This window comes from Brachycentrus maculatus, unplaced genomic scaffold, assembly GCF_059751285.1.
Source record: "Brachycentrus maculatus isolate JH-2025_06_01 unplaced genomic scaffold, ASM5975128v1 h1tg000113l, whole genome shotgun sequence".
Lineage (NCBI taxonomy): Eukaryota > Metazoa > Arthropoda > Insecta > Trichoptera > Brachycentridae > Brachycentrus > Brachycentrus maculatus.
The window spans coordinates 89,242-109,285 of record NW_028280866.1 but is presented as its reverse complement, the minus strand read 5'-3'; the positions used below and the strand labels follow the sequence as shown (position 1 = coordinate 109,285).

Genomic DNA, 20,044 nt, shown 5'->3' with positions numbered 1-20,044 from the left:
CAAAATGTTCTTCAATTGTGTTCACTCGATACTCCTAATTAATATAATAAATAAATATGCTGATTCTTTTAACCCTTTCAGATAGCAGAACTATAATCTCAGATTATATTACATTGCTCACCGTGCAACTGTGATATGAATGATATTATCATTTTATGTTATATTTATCAATTCACCGTGTCAATGTGAATATTTCGCAAGTAAAATGATCCAATTTTAACTTAATAGCAAAGCAATAATCACGCCGCTTCACCGCAGAGGTGGGTAGAGAGGATAGAACGCCACACCACTCTGTTGTTGCAATCATTCATGGCTTTTTCAACATTTATGCATCTCCTCATACATGTCTGCCAATTATTCAGATTTCTGACCTATCTGCAAAAAATTGAGAATGAATTCTACTTTTTTATTTTTTATTTCGCTTTCCACTAAAATGAAAATACTGTGGTGCTTTTTTTCCTCTTCATTTCTAATATTCGCTAATTAATCATCACGAGAAACACAAGATCTTTGTATGATTTTAAAAAGAAAATAAGTTAATTTTTTATAATTTATATTTAAAGCACTAACTTTGTGATTTTACATTTAAAAATTAAAATGTAACTTTGTTTTGAAATCACTATAAAATGAATAAATTAAAGTGCTTTTAAAACAAATTTACAGTTTAATTATATTATTATAAAAGTTTATTTTGTTGCGGTTTAGTTAATAATTTATTAAATGCTAGGAATTATTTGTAACCTTATATTTTTATATACGTAGGTATATACAGTTATGTGATGGATTCATTAAAGTTGTTTTTTTTTTTAATATATTAACCTAGAAAATATATTACCTAGTATATTTACCTACACACCATATATGTAAAGTAAAACAGTGTAAATACATAGTGAAAAAATTAATATTCTTGACTTCGTAAATAGCGTATTTTTTTTCAATATTTTGTTTTATCAGAGAAAGTAAGAAAAACAATCTAACAATCAGTTGGCGGGTTTTTCTTTTCTTGTATAAACATCTTTTTATATGATGTATGAGTTTGTAATTGTATAACAACTTTGCTTCAATGCTTAAGAATTTGGAAAGATAAACTAATAACATCTCCACGTCTCTTTTTACTCACAAAGTTATTATTAAGAAGAAAATTGTACCGCCAGCGCGAGTAGCAGTAAATTCTTTTACCCCACCATAATGTGATATAAAATATATGATTATTTAGTAAGTGGTATGTGTATGTATGTATGTGTGTGTGTAGGTGGGTGGGTGATGGCGGAATCCGAGAAAAGTTGCTAAACATTTTAATGTATTAGACGGAAAGCAGCAGTTAGTAGGTAGGACTTTCTGATCGACAGCAAAACACATTAGCCACTTTATTTTCCATCATCGCGACTCACGAGGCTTACTGCCTCCTGCGAGTTGCACTTTCTAAGTACCTAGGTACACACGTATCCGACATAGCTTCGTCGAAAATTACTATCCTTTAAAAAATTGTATTTATCTGATATTTAAATATTATTCATTTGATAATATGAATTTATACAAAAGCGCTAAAAAAGGACTTTTAAGCACTTCACGAAAGTGAAATTATTTAATAATAGGCAAAAAATATTCCCATTAATTGATTACACTTTATGATAATATTTATCCATATTTAATTTATATTTCACTTGGTAGGTATATACCACCATATCTCAAAATGTACTTCAAATAATGCAGAATGCATCGATACATGTATCTCAATAGATTATTGTAAAAACAGTATTTACCCATTAAAATAAAAATTGAAAAAGTTTAACTTCGGATCAAATAGAAATAAAGGACGGCTGAAAAAAATCGCCTTTATCATTTGATTACAAATCTTCAGTTTTGTTTTATTTTAATCTATGCGACGTCGATTGAAATTGCTAAAGAAATATAGCAGAAGTGGCAAAATACCACATTGAAAACATATTTTTTTGAAAAAAAAAATTAAAAGAGTTATTTGTTTGAAGATTGAAATACTTTTTGGATAAAAATAGTGATTAAAATACACGTTTTATGGTGTTCGATTTCGTCGGACGAAAATTTGGAAATATGGACGGTTGATTGTTAAAACGAATGAGCGCAATAACCGACACATACTGCATACGAGTATACTTGTATGTATAGCTATAATATGTTCGTAGCACGGGGATGTTAACGGAATATTTTTCCTCGTAATACTTTGCGCTCGGAGCGGTGCGCCACCGTACCTTATTACTACTAATAAGTACCCCCTTTAGCTCTTGTGAGTCAGTTTTCCGCCGCTTAACGCACACGTGACAGAATTATGATGTATCAAATTCGTTTACCGGCAGCAAAGTTCGCTAAGAAGTTAATGGTCTCCTTATACCATACTTTTGCGCCTTTACTCGGTACGGAGTACAGAGTATAGAAAGTGGAAGACGCGTTATTTCATAATATTTCGCGATATATTGCTGGAATTAAATTTCATACTCCGCTCGCCTGTTTACGATAACCTTTTCAGCCTTCTTCAGGAGGATTATGAGACAACAGACAACGAGGCAATCACATTTAGTGCCATCTTGCGGTGGCGGTGGGGTGAACTTACACTTTACATGCGGCTTAAATTATACAACACGATGTCTATGAGGTTCCTTGAAGTTATTGAAACTTTAATATTACGTCTTCACCATTTATGTATGTATTATTAAGACAAATTGCATAATATTTAACCGCGTGCGACTGTACAAACTAGTCGTGAGTTGTTTTTTTGCTCCTAATTTGTTCGTTTCTAAGACTGAAAATAAAATGTTTCTGCGTGATTATTAACAAAATCAATTAATCAATAACCATAAATATAAATATGTATAACAGATTTTTGTACGTATTAACATTGTCGATAGGAATGAATTCAACATTTAGCCATTAGCTATACATATTTATTTAATTTCGGATATTGTTTACCGACAAATATCGAATTGAATTAATCAAAATGAAACACGAATAGAGTAACGGTGAACTAATGGAGTAATGTGTGAGGACTTGGTACTGAGAAATATCATATAGTAGTTACCACTGCTCCTGCTACGGGGGCTGCAATATACCGAGCACGGAATAGAAATCATCGCAAGTCTATTTGTTTACTTATTTTAATTCGTTTTGAAATTATAATATTTATACGTATTATTGATTCCTTTTTTCATTAGTTATTTTTACTTAAAAGAGAATTTAATTAATTTGTAGCATCTTCTATATGAGACGTGGTTTGCCTAGAACATTATGTGAATATACCCTCCATGTACCGAGTCTGTGGAGGACCTACTGTTAACCCTCTCCATGCTACTACTCCTTGAACACTCTCGAGACATCACTTATATCACCTAAAAACATAACCTCTGCCAGTCATTACGGAAACATGCTTGACGATTCACCGGGTTGCTTGTATATTACTGTAGTATTAAAATATCGGGATATCTTCAAAGTAACCATCAAGTATTTTCATCTACGATAATTTTCCGAGTAATTTATATACTTTTTTTTTCAAAGTCAATTTCCTCTTATTATTCATGGCTATTTAAATTTTCATGTTATTTTCATATTAAAAAGAACAAGCGAAACTGCATTTTTTACTTTTGTATTTTTGTATTGTATTTTTATATATGCACAAAATAAGTGTACGAAATTTCAAATTGATTCAACAAAGAAAAATGAGTAAAAATTACAATAATTTTGGAGGATACTTAATATTTAAATCAAATAAAAAGTACAGATGTAATGATTTCTAAGTGATTTTATCTCACTATACTTGCAGCATATATAATTCTTATACTGTGCAGACATTACATCATATAATGCAGTATATTATATATGTGTTTGTGTGTGTATAGCGTGTATGTAGGTACCAAGTACAGAAGCGCATGTGGGTTTATTAAGTTTACTTTTCAAACAGAGGCGGCGCAGGATGATTGCGCTTGCCCGAGGCGGCGGAGCCCGGTGTAATATATTTACCTAATAGGCACCACGCCCTCTGCCTGCCCCGGAGGGAACGACACAGTGATGATATTATTATTTCATAATTACGGTTTCTTTATTCACATTACCAGTCGGGCGCAGCTCACCCCTGCAAGCGGGAGGAAATAACTAGACGTAGAGTATTTGGAAGAGACGATCATAATTGATAAGTAGTATTTTTTTGTTGCTGAAGGTACATATGTTAGCAACATATTCATCTTTAATATCATCTCGTAGAAAAATAAAATTGGTACGAAATACAAGATTCAGAATCAATATGATAATAATGATTTTATAATCAGAGTATGCGAATCTTTATGCAGTTTAACCGATTTATCAAAAGAAATCAAAATAAATTTAGTTTAAAAACAATTTTTTATTAGATTTATATTTTTTACTGATGTATTGAGATCAGATATTCTGATGTATTTTATGAAATAAAAGAAATACTTAGCATTTTTCACTATCATTTTATTAGACTAGAGATGTGTTCAGTCACTAGTCAAATAAAATAAAATAAAAAAGTGGAAAAAGTTATATATGTAGTTGTTGTTTAATTATATAGACAATCTTGTTACTACTCAATGCTTAGATATGAATATAGTTAATCTGTTTTATTTATATTCAATATTATTTATATTCAAAGCATTTACTTTGTGGTCAAACATTTTAATTGATATTAGTAATGTTAGTAAATAAGCACTCACCGACTACTTCTGTCTACCGGTTTCGAGACGTACCCGTCTCTTCGTCAGGACATACACTACAATTTAACAATCATGCGAACAACACTACACCACACCCACTTAGTACTATTCACATACACTATCACTACACATGCATTTAGTTTCCCAAAAGCATGGTGGGACTAACAACTCGCTCTGCATGTTTTGCATGTGTAGTGATAGTGTATGTGAATAGTACTAAGTGGGTGTGGTGTAGTGTTGTTCGCATGATTGTTAAATTGTAGTGTATGTCCTGACGAAGAGACGGGTACGTCTCGAAACCGGTAGACAGAAGTAGTCGGTGAGTGCTTATTTACTAACATTACTAATATCAATTAAATAGTTAATCTGTATTAATATGTTATATATATATATATATATATATATATATATATATATATATATATATATATATATATATATATACACACACACGCACAAACGAGGAGAGGTATATAGTGGATGGGTCATTTTTTTGATAATTTATTGGCAAGAAGGGCGGAAAGTAGGCGAGTGCAATCCTTTCTTGCGCTCCCACCCGCCCAGGGCTGGGGCTGGAGGGGAGGTTCCCGCCCCTCCTGAGATCGTTACTTAAACAAATTTGTTTCCCAAACCCTCGACTTTATGGATGAGGTTTAAAATTGCCACCCTCGCGTAACTGCCAACAGGGAAGCCGGTGTAGAGTACAGAGTACTGTGTAGTAGCAGCGGGCGGCAGGTACAGCGCGATGCGATGGCTCCGTGTAACCTCGGAAAGGGCTTACTCCGCGGTTAGGATTTACGATGATCGAGACCTAATTTGCCGTTACAATGCGTGGTGGAGCGCTACCAGAAGCGTATTGAAGATTAACTTTTTTTTCAGTAAAAAATATTTGTGGTATTTTTTTTTATTATGTTGGTATATAATTTACATGAATAATTATTTTCCTCAAAATAAAATATTTTGGAATGATTCTCCACTCTGTCAGTGAGCAAGTTTTATATTTAATATGTTATTAATAAAATCATAATATTTTATAATGAAATAACAAGTTTGTAGTTTTTTCCACGTATACTTTTTTGACAAGTGACCGCGATTCGTCGTTACCTACATCATTAGACTGGTAGTGGGAGGCTAGAAAAAATCTGCAATTATATACACTACTAGACAGGGGTTGAAAAGCATGGTTTTATACAGATTTTATTACAAAAATAAGAAGTGTATTGTAATAATAATTAGGTTGTGCAAGAACTTAATTACTTATAGCATAAAAATAACACGCGACGCTACAAATTATCATAAATTTACATGAAAAACACGAAGAAAATAATTAAATATGGTTTTAAAAAAACTTTTTGAATACATAAACAAATATTGTTAAGAATGAAAAAAACTGTTTTACAACATTATCTTTTTCATACGTTTTATTATATTGACTTTTTCTTTAGTATAAAATGGTATAGTGTGAATAACAATTGATTTTGTAAGTACGGACCTGTTGGCGCCTCACTTTACCTAAATCTTGTAATCTCGTGAAGGAGGTATTTCGAGTTAAGTCGAGAAGGTAAATACAAAGGTGTAAGCACAAGTACCTGGATAATATAATTACTTAATATAATAATGATAGTAATCTACTTGAGACCGTTACTGACGATACAAGTACCTACGAGTACATATTGGTTTTATAGCATCAGATACGATTATTTACCTACGCAAAAGTTCATTAATTAGTTATTCGGTTTAGATCTGCAATTCGATATATTATTTTATAAATTATTAAAATGTATGTAGTATTGATGTTTATTTTTCAAATTGAAAAATGTTCAATTTCAATTTCAAAGTATTTTTGTAGCTCTGAGCGATTCGTTATTAAATATAGAAGTTATGTTGTGGAAAAGTGTATTCGAGTTAAGACTAAAATTCACACTAACCGTGGCGGAATCGACTCACAATCTGACTTCAATTCAATTCAATTGTTAAAAAAATATATTCTAAGATTATTTACCTGATTTTATTATCATTTCGGCATTTCTTGTACCACATTATTAAACATTTCATTGAACCAAAGACTTTTTCAAAGAATTTTTACTCTCCTTAAAAAAATGCAACAAATTGCTTCCCGAAAACACGACAATAAACAAGTTTCGTTATTTAAAAAAATGTTTTGTTTCCAAAGTGGAAGAGAGAAGTCAGAAAGACCATGGAACTGATCATGGATTAGTCATTTCCCCGTAAAATAATATAAAATTAATACCGCCGTAAATATATGTAAAGTAAAAGATAACACACATACTACAGAAACAACTTTCTGTGGTAAGTACATTAAAAAAATTCTAAACTGAAAAGGTTTGAAGATGGTCTCAGAGGGATTGAAACACGTGAAAATACACAACGTATCCCGGTACTTTATTTTTAAAATTAAAGCAATAATGATTTACTTCGTCGGACCACAAATGGTACTTCAGTTGAAAACAACTCTAACAAATACATACTACTCAAATATTTGTATTGTTTATCCCATACAGGCCTAAGGGGCAGTACAATTAGAATGTGTCGTATGTTATTAATACAAGCGATGCGCCTACCTAAATCAAATATTGAAACATATGAAACATTCATTGCGGGTTACCCAAATTATCGTCTTAGTCTATGTTGATTTAGAATATTATCAAACTCCAAATAATGCCTACTCTTTTTTAATTTGTATTTATCAATGGATGAAAAATTATTATTCACTTTTAGAAAGTGTTGAAAACAAAGAAAAAAATCTCTTTCTGTATCGTGTATCATGTCCCTAGTATACAATCTTATGTTTTATGAAAGCTTCGCGTGGAAAGTTTATAACATAATCGCATTACACAAAATAAAGGGAATGCAGATTAGCAGGGCGGCGGCTTGGGGAAGCTGTGGGGGAGGGGGTTATAGTTCCTCGAAGATACATTTTTTAAAGTCCTCATGAAAAATTCACCACCCTGTATCGCCGCTCTATCCTTCCCCTTACCCTCCGCCGCTCTCCCCCCCGCCAACTCGGCCCCACGGGGGAAGAATCTATGGGAATCAGTAACTTGATACCTTCACTTTTACAATCATAAAACGTCATTTAAAATTTAGACAGATCCATTTTACCATTATCTGCATGATTTACGCTTATTTCTAATATAATATATTATAATTATTTTCAGTATTTTAACTAAACAATTAATCTTATTTGTATTTTCAGTCGCTCCTACTGACACCGTTATACGTGACACATTTTTATTATTATACATATTAAATAGTCAATATGTCTTCTTAGAATACTTCCTGGAGAGTTAGATCGATCGTCACTTGAATGAAATCACTGTATTATCTGATGCAGTGTACAGTTCCTTACGTAACGTTAAAAGTTTAATAGACACGGATATGTGCGCTAGAAGAAAATAATCTAAAACTCTTTGTACCAGTTTATAAAGTGACTGCAAAAACATCGATTTTAGATTAAGGGGTTGGTAACAATTGATGACCACAACAGTGCTGCAGTGAGTAGCGAGAACAGTGGTATATTGTGAAGTCGGGTTTAAATAAAAAAGAACCAAAGGGTATTGTGTTCGGAGGGGAATCGTTAAACCACCATTAGACTGCGGGTGGCGAGGGCGGAAGGGGAGGGACGGGGGGGGGGGCGCGGGTTTAGGGGTTAAAAATTGACTGTTCACCTCCACGAGGAGAGAACACGCGGCGAGGTGAAGTGAAGAAAGCGAGTAAATACTTGATAGCTTGGATTGCTTTCATAGAGTTATCTTTTTTTTAAGCATTTAAAAAACAATCTGTTTATAATTTTGTTGAAATAAAATTTATGCCCAATAAATACTTTTGTATAGGTACCATTTATGTAAGTGGTGAATGTTATTTCATTCTGATGATTTAAGAATTACGGACTTAAACCAGTTATTTTCTATAGTTATAGAAACTACTCGTACACTTTCACTTTTTTTCTTTATCGAAGGAATAACCCGCAAAGCGTCTATTTTAGATGCTTGTCTGCAGGTAGGATAGTCAGGGTAGGGAAGGTAAATTTAAAAAAATACATCACAAATACCCAGACCAATTGAAAATAAATCTTTCTCGAATTCATTTTGCAATTGGCGGGAATCGAACCCGCGACGCAGTCGAGCGTCAACCCAACTACGCCGCGGCGTCTGCCTATAAACTTTCATAGAACCATAAACCGATATGTAGGAAGATAAATGAAGCGGCAAAGTAATATCTACTCGCTACAAGTGCAATTTGAGTAACATAATGGGACGTGTTTGTTTGTTAAAACACAATATCCATTCTGTAATTAGTTCCAACCCCTTTGCGGCTGGCTACAGATTAGGGCGGGAGAGAATTTAGAGCGTAACAATTATTGTTAGTATTAATATTAGCTCGCAGATGTGCGGAACCTCCCGCGATGCACTCGCACGCTCGGCATGGCGTACCGGGTGGGTACGGGGTAACCTCGTCACACACCTCGCGGGCTATTTGCGAAGGATCGGGGTTCTAGGCGACCCCGAGCCGAGTCAACAAGCGCACATGCTCTCTGGCGGGTCGCGATACGGAACCGCCAAACAATCAGCGCCACCGCCGCCGCTCGTACAATGTAACTAGATGAACGATTCTCGTTCGCTTTGTCGGGCACTTTGCGCTACACGGAGTGTATTGTCACCCCACTCGGAGGGGATCGGCGGAGAGAGGTCACCGAGTGATGTAAACACAAAAGAATGACGCTTCTGTAATGAGAGGGGTGTTGCGGAATGAATAACAGCTTCGCGGAGTTGAAGGGGATGTGCGAGTAGTACGAGAGCGGTGTTCCGTGTTCCGTGTTCCGCCTCCCCACTCTATCGAGACACGATTGAGTAAACTCAGTAAACTGTTTGTTATTCCGCTGAGCTACTCCAGACTTACCAAATATACTAAACAAGACCCCATTGTTTTATTTTCCAGTTCATTGTGTAATCCGATCCCTTCTCTTCGGCAAACTGGTTTTTCCAACCAATTATAAAATCTATTGTGACACGTGTTTCGATCATTTTCAATCACCGTATGTGAAGCTAAGTCTAAATTTTAGAATTGTATCCTTGGGACGTTGAAGGATGAAGAGGGGGCAGGGATTGTTTCTATTTTTATTTATTGATTATTCATATTTTTTATCAGTGGAATCATGGACATTAAATTAATTTAAATTAAAAGTGGACATTAATTCTTTTTCGATTGTGAAAAAGGAACTATCGCAAAATAATTTGTGACAATTTTTTATTTGTTTTCAAAAATATTTAATTTAATTACTAACATAAAATTGTGTTAACTGTTTAAATTTTTTTGTATATCAAGATGGTGTTGTAGATTCTGAATAAACTATCATCAAATATAAATTTGACGGTGTCAGGTCAAAATTTTTCTGCCTAATTCTTAATGTCTTATGCTATACATGTGCTAGCAAAACTACTTATTAAATAGCAGTAAATAAAATTTAAGTGCTAACCTTTACATATACAACTAAATCAAAGTTGAATAACAAGAATTTTACAAATGTTTGTATAAGTTCAAAGTATTATACTCTAACTTTGGGGTTGCTTCGATTCCACTTTAACACGTTCTTCTGACTGTAAAACAAAATAAAATAAAAACTATTAAATTGCCTCAGGGCAACACTTGCACTCATTAAGCAAGACAATGGACAATCAATTAAGTTCTTTTCAAAACATTGATGGTATAAGTACAGGAGTTGATAAATATACTTAAAATAATTTCATTATTTTAAGATTATTAGTGCTACTTGAAAAGAATACCTTTAAAATAATTTTATGAAAATTGAGAACGTAAAAAAATAAGCCATATAAGCTTAATAATAAATACCGCAAGAATGATAACGCAAATGAAATATACAAACACAGAGTGCATTAGAGGGTTAGAGGGTGAACTCGGTTTTAAAGTAATAATGACACGTAATCCCTTAAGCTCATTTCCCTCAATAATAGTAAAGCTACACAGACCTGCGCGCTGAAGGGGATGAGCGCTGGAGTGGGCCCTACACTCTGCCCACTGTGTAGTGTTACTTGCAGCACACCCCGAGGGCTGGAAGAGACTGAAAATATGCTTTTTAAAATACCACTGCTTTTCAGCTGTAGACTTACTACATTATTTATCTACAGAAATATGTAAGACATGAATAACAACACGAGAAATAATATATTTAGATCTATAATTCAAAACGAATAAACAGCTGCTTATAATATTATTTTAAAAAATAGTTGAGGAGATACAACGCAAATACAGAATTCATTCACCGGCCGACCTCCGAAGAGGACACATATTTCTTCAAGTCCGATCTTTTTTTGAAATATTTGGATTGGATATTTATTTTTTAGAAAATACATACTTTTTTTATATACTTACATATTTTTTATTCCTTTTCTTTCCATTACTCCTTTCTTTTCAAAACCATATAATTATTTAGAAGAAAAACTTATTTTTCCAATGAAGGTGTTTCTAGAAAAAAAATATCAAATACGTAAAATGTTACCTGGATTTAGAGAAAATTAAGTTGCGACTCAACGAATACTGGGCCTTAAGAAAAATAAAGAATTCAAAATAAATAACTAGGAAGTAAACATGTGACAATAATGACATTTATAACAATAATTCGAATACAATTTTTTTCTTATTTCATCGACGTGAGTAACAAATATTAAGTCTACAACATTTTGAGTGTGTCCAAATACTTGTTCACAAAATCTGGATTATCTCCAATTACAGGAGTTATTTTCATATTACTTTTTGATATCTCATCAAAGATGAAGAAGAATATGGAAGTCTGGGCATTTACGGGGCTTACGACCGTCATAGGCTGGTTTAAGTGATCACTTTACACACGTGTAACATTCACCAATTCTACCCATTATTGACAACCACACTACTCAAATTCTTGGAAGTTCTATATATATGAACCAATTTAGAAACCTTGTTCATGAATCACTAGAACTTCACTAGAGACATCTATTGGTGAGACATCTATTCTTCACATCTCACCAATAGATGTCTCTAGTGAAGTTCTAGTGATTCATGAACAAGGTTTCTAAATTGGTTCATACATATAGAACTTCCAAGAATTTGAGTAGTGTGGTTGTCAATAATGGGTAGAATTGGTGAATGTTACACGTGTGTAAAGTGATCACTTAAACCAGCCTATGACGGTCGTAAGCCCCGTAAATGCCCAGACTTCCATATTCTTCTTCATCTTTGATGAGATATCAAAAAGTAAATATTAAGTCATTTTGAAAAAATGTAACGGATAGTGATCGTTCAGTAATTTCGTGTGTGTTGTAGGTTTGGTTTCAAAACAGAAGAGCCAAGTGGAGGAAGGCAGAGAGGCTGAAAGAAGAACAGAGGAAAAGGGACGGCCATGACGTCATGGGGAAGAGAGACGACATTAAGGAAGACAAGGTAATGAGTAAACAGAGTATAATAGTAAATAGTTTGTCACTTGTATAAAACATGATACAAAATAAGTTGCATATTAACATTTTGTCCAAATCCTTGTTCACAAATCTGGGTTTCTTCACTTAAGAGTAATTTTTTCTTAGCATTATTTGGCAGATACCCTTTTATTTTGATGTATGCCAGATCCTAGCCGGATCATTTAAAAATCTAATAAAAGTTTTCTTAAACCAACCGAAGATGGTTCCAGTGAACTCACACGCGAAGCGTCGTGAGACTTAATATATATTTAGGAGTTACGAAAATTTGAGTAGTGTGGTTGTATCCATGAAGTAAAGTAAAGTAAGTAAAGTGATCACTTAACCAACCTATGACAGGTCGTAAGCCCTGTAAATACCCAGATCTCTATATCTTTCTTTATCCATGTCAAGATGTCAAAAATGTACGTTGCATATGGTTAATAAGGCGTGTTCTTTTAGACGGACGACGGGAGGTTAACTTCATCTCCGGAGGTGTCGGCCATCGACGACGACCAGGACCACGACCACGACGTGGACGGCGACGGGGAGACGGAGGGGGAGGGGGGGCCCGCGAGCCCCGGGGGGGCGGGGGCGCTGGGGGCGCCCGGCCTGCCCGCGAGGAGCAGCGATCCTGGAGATACCCCTTCACCGGTTTCAAGGTAACACGCAGATAAATACATAAATACAAACATACATGGGTACGTATTATCCGAAACAAATTCTTAGTAGAGAGAGACTTATCTTCTTAAGGTCTAGATCAGTGGTTCTGAACCTTTTTGAAGTCAGGGAGCAGTTTTCGTCATAAGGAAAATTCGCGGTACACCAAAACTAAAGATCCGAAAAACATACAAAGATAACTTCCAACTCGCATTTCTCCATCCAAATTGCTAAGCCTTTTGCGTTTCTTCGTTTTCAGATTGGTTAATGTCAAGGAACTTAGCTCACACAACTTTGAGGTTAAAAACTGTAATAAAATTTCGGTTTTCATAGTTTCGCGGAGCACTTGCAACAAGCTCGCGGAGTATCAGGTTAAGAACCACTGGTCCTAGATACATATGTTTATTCACATGCACATGCTAATGCACAAAAGCATAGTATTATTGAGCAATGCTATTGTACTTTATAGCATGTGTGTACGTACTTTACTTTTAAAAGTAATTTTTCTTTTCTTAAATCACAAAAAAAGGAATTCCGAAAACTAAGAAAAAGCTAAAATTAAATTACGAGCCCAAAGATCCGAGTAATATCAATCTGAAGGACTTTGTATTGTTGACCTGAAATTGTCAACCTTTTTTAAAGCTTGGAATATCTCTTCTTGCTGTTGGCCCAAACATTCTACCTGCATTGACTCAAATAGCTTACTAAAGTTTGCCATTTAGGAAGACATTCCCCTTTTTTGGACCAGTGACCCAAAGAATACATAAGCACAGCTTAAATTGTCCGAAAATCACAACAAACTTATAAAAATAATCGTCTAAATTTTTTTTTCCATTGCAATACCATAATACAAATCTGAGTAATCAAATAACTATGACGATTAATGACAGATAGAAATGTGAAAAAAAGAGATTACATACAATTGAGAATGATTTATTGTAATTGAAGATTGGATTTCAGGTTATAAAATAAAATTTCATAATAATTATTGTAGAAGCCGCTGTCAGCTTTATATATTATATTTGTACTTTCGTGTATTTCAACTAGTGATTTTATTTTGAGACAGATTCTGTATTGTTCTAGGAGTATGGGAGGAGGAAGCAGACCCCCCTCCCCTTCCCCAGCCCCCCCGCGGCACACCATACCACCGTTTCCAGCTCACATGTTTTCCGGGTTCGCTGATGGGTGAGTTCATAGTATTATTATTATGTTTTACTAAAAAACACTAGAATTTGAAAAAACTTGTGTGCCCTAACCATTTATGGTATTCTCTCTCACCTAGTTTATGAGCTATCCTTTTCTTTCCTATCCTCATCCATTTCCTTTCCAATTTGATAGATCTTCACCTTGAGCTCTTACACTCGTGTCATCTGTATTCCATCAAATACGTTCCACTTCTTCGAATGCGAACTTCTTCGAGGCACTTTATCTACAATTTAATTTTTCTGTCGTTGGCATTATCAACATCGTTTGACAACTGGACCTATCGTGATTGCATTTATGTTATATTATCTGTAGTGAGTTCATCATAGACACAATAAATTAATAACGATTTTTTTTAAAGAAGACTAAATTAGTGTCACTTAAAAATAAATACTTTTGAAGCCGTTTTCTACAAGTATTTTTTTAAAGGAGTAACCCGCAATGCCTCTATTTTTAAAGGTATCTGCAGGTAAAATAGTAAGTATTGGCAATGTTTAAATAAAATGCATTATTAACACCCAGACCAATGAAAAAAATATATTTTTAAATTCATTTTTCGATTGGCGGGAATCGAACCCGCAACACCAGTTTCGCAGTCGAGCGTGTACAACTACAACGCTGCCCGTCTGTCACGAAAGAATGTACATAATTGAATAACGCTTTAACAGAATTAATTTCACTAATTAGAGGAATGCGAATAATAACGACTAGTTCAACGGGCAGTAAGGAGACAGTTAGGAACAGCGCTTGTGACGTCACCACTAACACTGGGGTCAGAATAATAAGCGGGTAATTGATATTAATAATATTGAATAAGGCAATAAGAATACCTAATTGATGGCAACTCGCGAATCATTTTGCGGAGAAGCGAAGTCTTGCGCAATTCTATTGCAGCCAATTTGCAAGCAATAGAAGAATCTGCTCCGAGGGTCTTTGTAGGCCTCGCCAAAGACTAAAGATAACAAACTAAATGGATACAATTATCTAAAATGCACAATATTATTGGTGGTACTAGGTAGATATAACATTGTTAATTACTTTTAATTTATTTACGCGATTATTTGAGGAATCAATACAATCATTTCATGGTTAGTGCTTATTTTATTCATATTTAGTGAAATAAAAGATGACGAAACGTTTATTGTCATCTGACTTTTATCTAAAAGTCAACGAGTATTGAATTCATATAATTTTGTATATGGTATTACCAAATAGGAGCATTTTATCTAAACTTGAGGCATATACGAGTATTTCAAATCCGAGGTATGCAGCTTTGTTTGAGCTTTTTTGGCTGGGCCAGTGGGCATAAACATACAAGGATGCATGTATGTATGTATGTATTATAAGGAAATAATAATTTTGGAGAATACTTACATAAATCAAGTCATTCACATTTGAATTACACAAAATAAGTACTTTTACTGTTATAAAGGACATTTTTTTGAAGCGAAAAAAAATTATTAACTCGACAACGTTTACGTTATCAGAACTAGGTAAAATATAGTTAAGTATAATAAATATATTTTGAAATACATAAAAAAAAAACTTTACACCATAATAAACATACTTTAAAGTGGGTGAAGATTGTATGAAGGGTTGATAAATTGATTCCGATTGTATATTCATTGTATTCCCACCCCCTTTTTGTGACGACGCTAAAGGAAATGACTTCGGACTTTCGAACGAGAGGAGATGACAGAGTGTCTTCATTAATGGATCATTATTTTTTTATAGTACTGCAACTGATAAACCAAAGTCGTGTGTTAATTATTTGATGTGGAAACATATACAATAAATACAAAGATCGTTAATTATTAACTACATATAAATTGATGAGCTGATGATTTTATATCGGTTGTAAAATATTGATTTTATTGTTCCAATAGTGAAAAAGATCGAATGATTTATAACCGCCAAATAAGTGTCGAGTGGAGCCGTCGATTCGTTACACCTGCATGGCTCATGGCGTCACATTTCAGACAGCTATTGATATTTAATCAAAAATGAATAAAGTCCAATCACAAGCCCGAACTAAAAGGGTTATGGCGGGTGTTGCGCGACTCCAATTGCCCGGAATAAAACTGCCCTCAGCCGCAGCCCTGGGAATATACGACTACTCCTAACCATTATAAAGCGGTGACATTTTTTTGTCACTGGTTTCATTCAAAGGGTTAAATTAATCGTGGCAAATTGAATTCTAGATTATTGTTGGCAAACAGCGCTCTCAACCCTTTGTGGACGCAACAAAAACTACAAAAGCGCCTAGTAAGTGTCCATCACACACACACTCGAGTAACTTCACACAATGTGCACACTGCGCACTGCAACATTCGGGTCCCGACACACATCGTCGTGTTTTGAACTGAATTTTATTACTTCACGCTATTATCTACCAACATTTTTTTTAAACGCTGATTATTTAAATCTTGATTGTTAAAAGCGAAAAATCGTGTAATATTATATAAATGAATAACATATGAGAAATTGATATGATTATTGTGCGATATAACGTACATAAGTAAATAAATACAGAACGTTAAAATACGGTTAATGGTAAATACATAAATTAAATAATTAAATGTGACAAATTAATTAATTTGTTTCGTGATATTTCGGGATAGTTAAGAACAAAAAGCGCTTGGTAACGTTCACCTTCTTGATTTTTACTAAATACAAACAATTATAGATCACTTTTATTTGCTTATACCTAAAAAGATTTAAAAATTTGTTTATCCAGGTACACAATTTTAAGTTTAATGTTTCGAATTCTAATTCAAAGAATATCCAGATATTCTTTGAATTAGCATTCCGAACATTAAATATCTATTTAAACAATAATAGTGATATTCTCAATATTATTAATATTTAAAGCATTTACTTTGTGGTTAGTCATTTTTACTTATTTTTTTTTTTTACAAAAATGTTAATAAAATTAGTATATAACCACTCACCGGTGAGTGGTTATATACTAATTTTATTAACATTTTTGTAAAAAAAAAAAAAGTAATAATAGTGATTTTCACCATTGCGAATTGAATTCAATTATATGTATGTATTAAGCACGTTTGCAGACTGGCACTTGTAGATTTGTAGTGACGTGATACAATAAAGAGTACATAGTATAATTCGTAATTTTAATAACTTTGTTAAGTGATCTAATAACATTTTGATGGGTAAATAAAATTCTAACTAATAAAAAATAATTTAAATCGTCGTAAATATATTATTGCTCGAATGTTTTTATTGCTCCGATTAATAGAGGGCACATTTATGTTTGGTTTGATAAGTCTTTTATATTAATGCCACGTTTTATTCGTTTTGTGCGTGAATTAGTTTAAATGGTTATCAGTCCGCGCAGCCAAAGGGTTGACAGTTCTACAGTTATATGCGGGCAGAAAGGGTTACACTGACTCACACTATTATAATATGTTCTAGGTTAATTTACTTAATTTGATAAATCAATTAGTTTAGAGATTTTTATTAGGCAATTAAATATACTCGACTCGACCCGTTCAGCGTGGTACGTTCGACCGAAGGGGACACATGAACGTATTGATAAACGCATTATTAATAGTAAGAGTAACATTAAGCGCATTACCCGGAATATCCGTTTTGGACAAAGATGACCTTTTAGGAAGAGTGATTTCTTTCGGGGGCGGGCGCAGTGAGTAGCGCGCCCGCCGCGCCCGCTGCGCACGTGGCGCGCGCCGCGTGCGAGCCGCGCGCACGTGGCACGCGCCGCTCCGGAAGCGCAACTCCGTAGGAATTGCGCTAAACAAACGCGATACGCGGCGTTTCTGGGGCAATTGTTCGGAAGGAGGTGAAAGGTCGCCATTACAGAGCCCTCCGGAGCTATTGTCTGCTCAATAAAGCGAGCACTTCTTTATAGGGTACTTTGGGTGTAATGTCGCGTACGTGAACATCCACAAATATCAACATCATATAAATATTATATGATCTCCCGCAGTTGTCATCGTGCGGTATAGGAAGGAATACACGCTCCGCAAAATCACTATACACAACGGTATCTACTTCGAATAGCCGCATAGTAACTTAGCACAATACGCCAGGAAGCAGTAAACTGTGCTTAGAGGATTCTAAAAATTAAAATAAATCACAGCTGGTCCCTAAGTATGTAGAAAATTATCTTTTGGTCATATAGTTAGACACGTTTGTTGTACTATGTAAATTGTGTTCATTGGAAATAAGTTATCGAAATGAATATGTAGTTTGGTATTTTACAATAGATAATCATAGATCATCAAGATGTGTGATGATAGATGACCAATCAAAATTGCCTTTCTAAAATGAATTGTCAGCTTTATTAATATACATTTAATATAACATATTTATAAAACATCCTTTTTATATTATCTTCGGCTCATCCCTGTGAAATGTTAATGAAGGTAGTTCGAGAGATAGTTCTATTTGTCTACGTTCTGCGGCTTGTTGCTGAGCCGGGTGCATTCTTCGAGAACGATTTTCATTTCTGGAGATGCGACGCTGTTACGCGATTAGGGATTAGGTAAATATGGGTGAGCAACGAGTGAGGAAACGCGACGTTAATTAGATAAAGTCACTGTTCTTCTAGTAATCTAGTACTGGCACATCGTGTTACTGTGGGAGTAAATTAGTTTAAAGTAGAAACATGACATCATCGGGCTGTAATAATAATAATAGTAGGCGAGAATAGTTAGTATCGTGTTAGCGACGCATTACTCAAATAATAATTCTATCAGAGTGACAGCACGAACATCTCTTTAATTGAATGCCGGCAGTTTCCACACGCAAAACAATTTACGCGCTAAATCGCGGATCCACTGCATTAAGATGAGAAAGAAAGCTAACATTTTCCCACTATTACTTCGGAGGTGTACCTCCTACATATGTATATAATGTAGGTAGTTCTAATAATAATAGTAAGGTACGTGTAAGACGTTTCTCACATAACACATAATCCGCTAATCCGGTACTGGGGGCTGGTGGGGGTGGAGAGCCGAAGGAGGGGGCTCTAGTACTACAGTATCTACTCAATGAATTAGGGCCACGCAGAATTTCGCGCAATTTCTCAATTCAAACAGGAATAACTCAGAGAAAACCTTGAATAAAACAACATTGAATTTTATTTACACATGAACACTTTATTACGCTTAAATTATGCATATATTTTCATATAAATATAGTTAGTATTTAGTATTTCCACCTTTGGCAGAAATAACTGCCTCAATTCTTTTTGGCATACTTAAAATGCACTGTTTTATCATGTTTTTTATTTCTTCGTCTTCTGACCAAATTTTTTGAATATTTTTTTTAGACAGTCTACTGTCGGATTTGGAAATGAGTATACCTTATTTTTTAACATGCTCCATACGTTTTCTATAGGACTAAGGTCTAGAGAATTTCCAGGCCAGGGGAGCAAAGGCAGATTTTTGTTAGACAAAAATTTTATTATTGATTTAGCCCGGTGGCGAGGTGCCCCATCCTGCATGAAGGTGTATGGACCTTCTGTTGGGTCGAGTGTATGGTAGAAGGGCAATAAAATTCGTTCGAGGACCTGCTTATAGGAATTTTGGTTCATTGTTCCTTCCGCGAAAAACAACGGCCCAGGTAAATTGTTAATAATACACGACCATATCATTGTTGCAGGGGGGTGTTTGATAACTTTTACCACACAGGCCTCATTGTAACGTTCCATTGGTGTTTTCCTGACGAATCGACGGCTCTCTGTCACGGCTTCTAACCAGCACTCATCACTAAAGATGACCTGAAAAATAATGAAAATTTAAGTTTAATTCAAATATATAAGTGTATTTACTAAAATGATATGTTGAAAATTCAATTTAAATAAATACCTTTTTCCAATCATCTACCGAGTAATTTCAATGTAGCCTGGCCCATTTTAATTGATCCGCTTTCATTCGTGGTGTCAATTTTGGTACTTTTACAGGGCGCCTGCATTTCAGATTTACTTCGTAAAGACGTCGCCTCAGTGTTGATACCGATATATTTATACCC

At 34.4% G+C, this 20,044-nt stretch overlaps 1 protein-coding gene across 1 annotated transcript in view; it reads left to right on the top strand.

The window, feature by feature from the left end:
- LOC148309993 (uncharacterized) overlaps nt 1-20,044 on the top strand; it is an 80,626-nt gene that overhangs the window by 43,962 nt on the left and 16,620 nt on the right. The window contains exons 5-7 of the mRNA XM_088259158.1: nt 12,039-12,155; nt 12,629-12,828; nt 13,910-14,011. Coding sequence (XP_088115284.1) covers nt 12,039-12,155; nt 12,629-12,828; nt 13,910-14,011 — 419 coding nt within the window. The remainder of the gene's footprint in view (nt 1-12,038; nt 12,156-12,628; nt 12,829-13,909; nt 14,012-20,044) is intronic.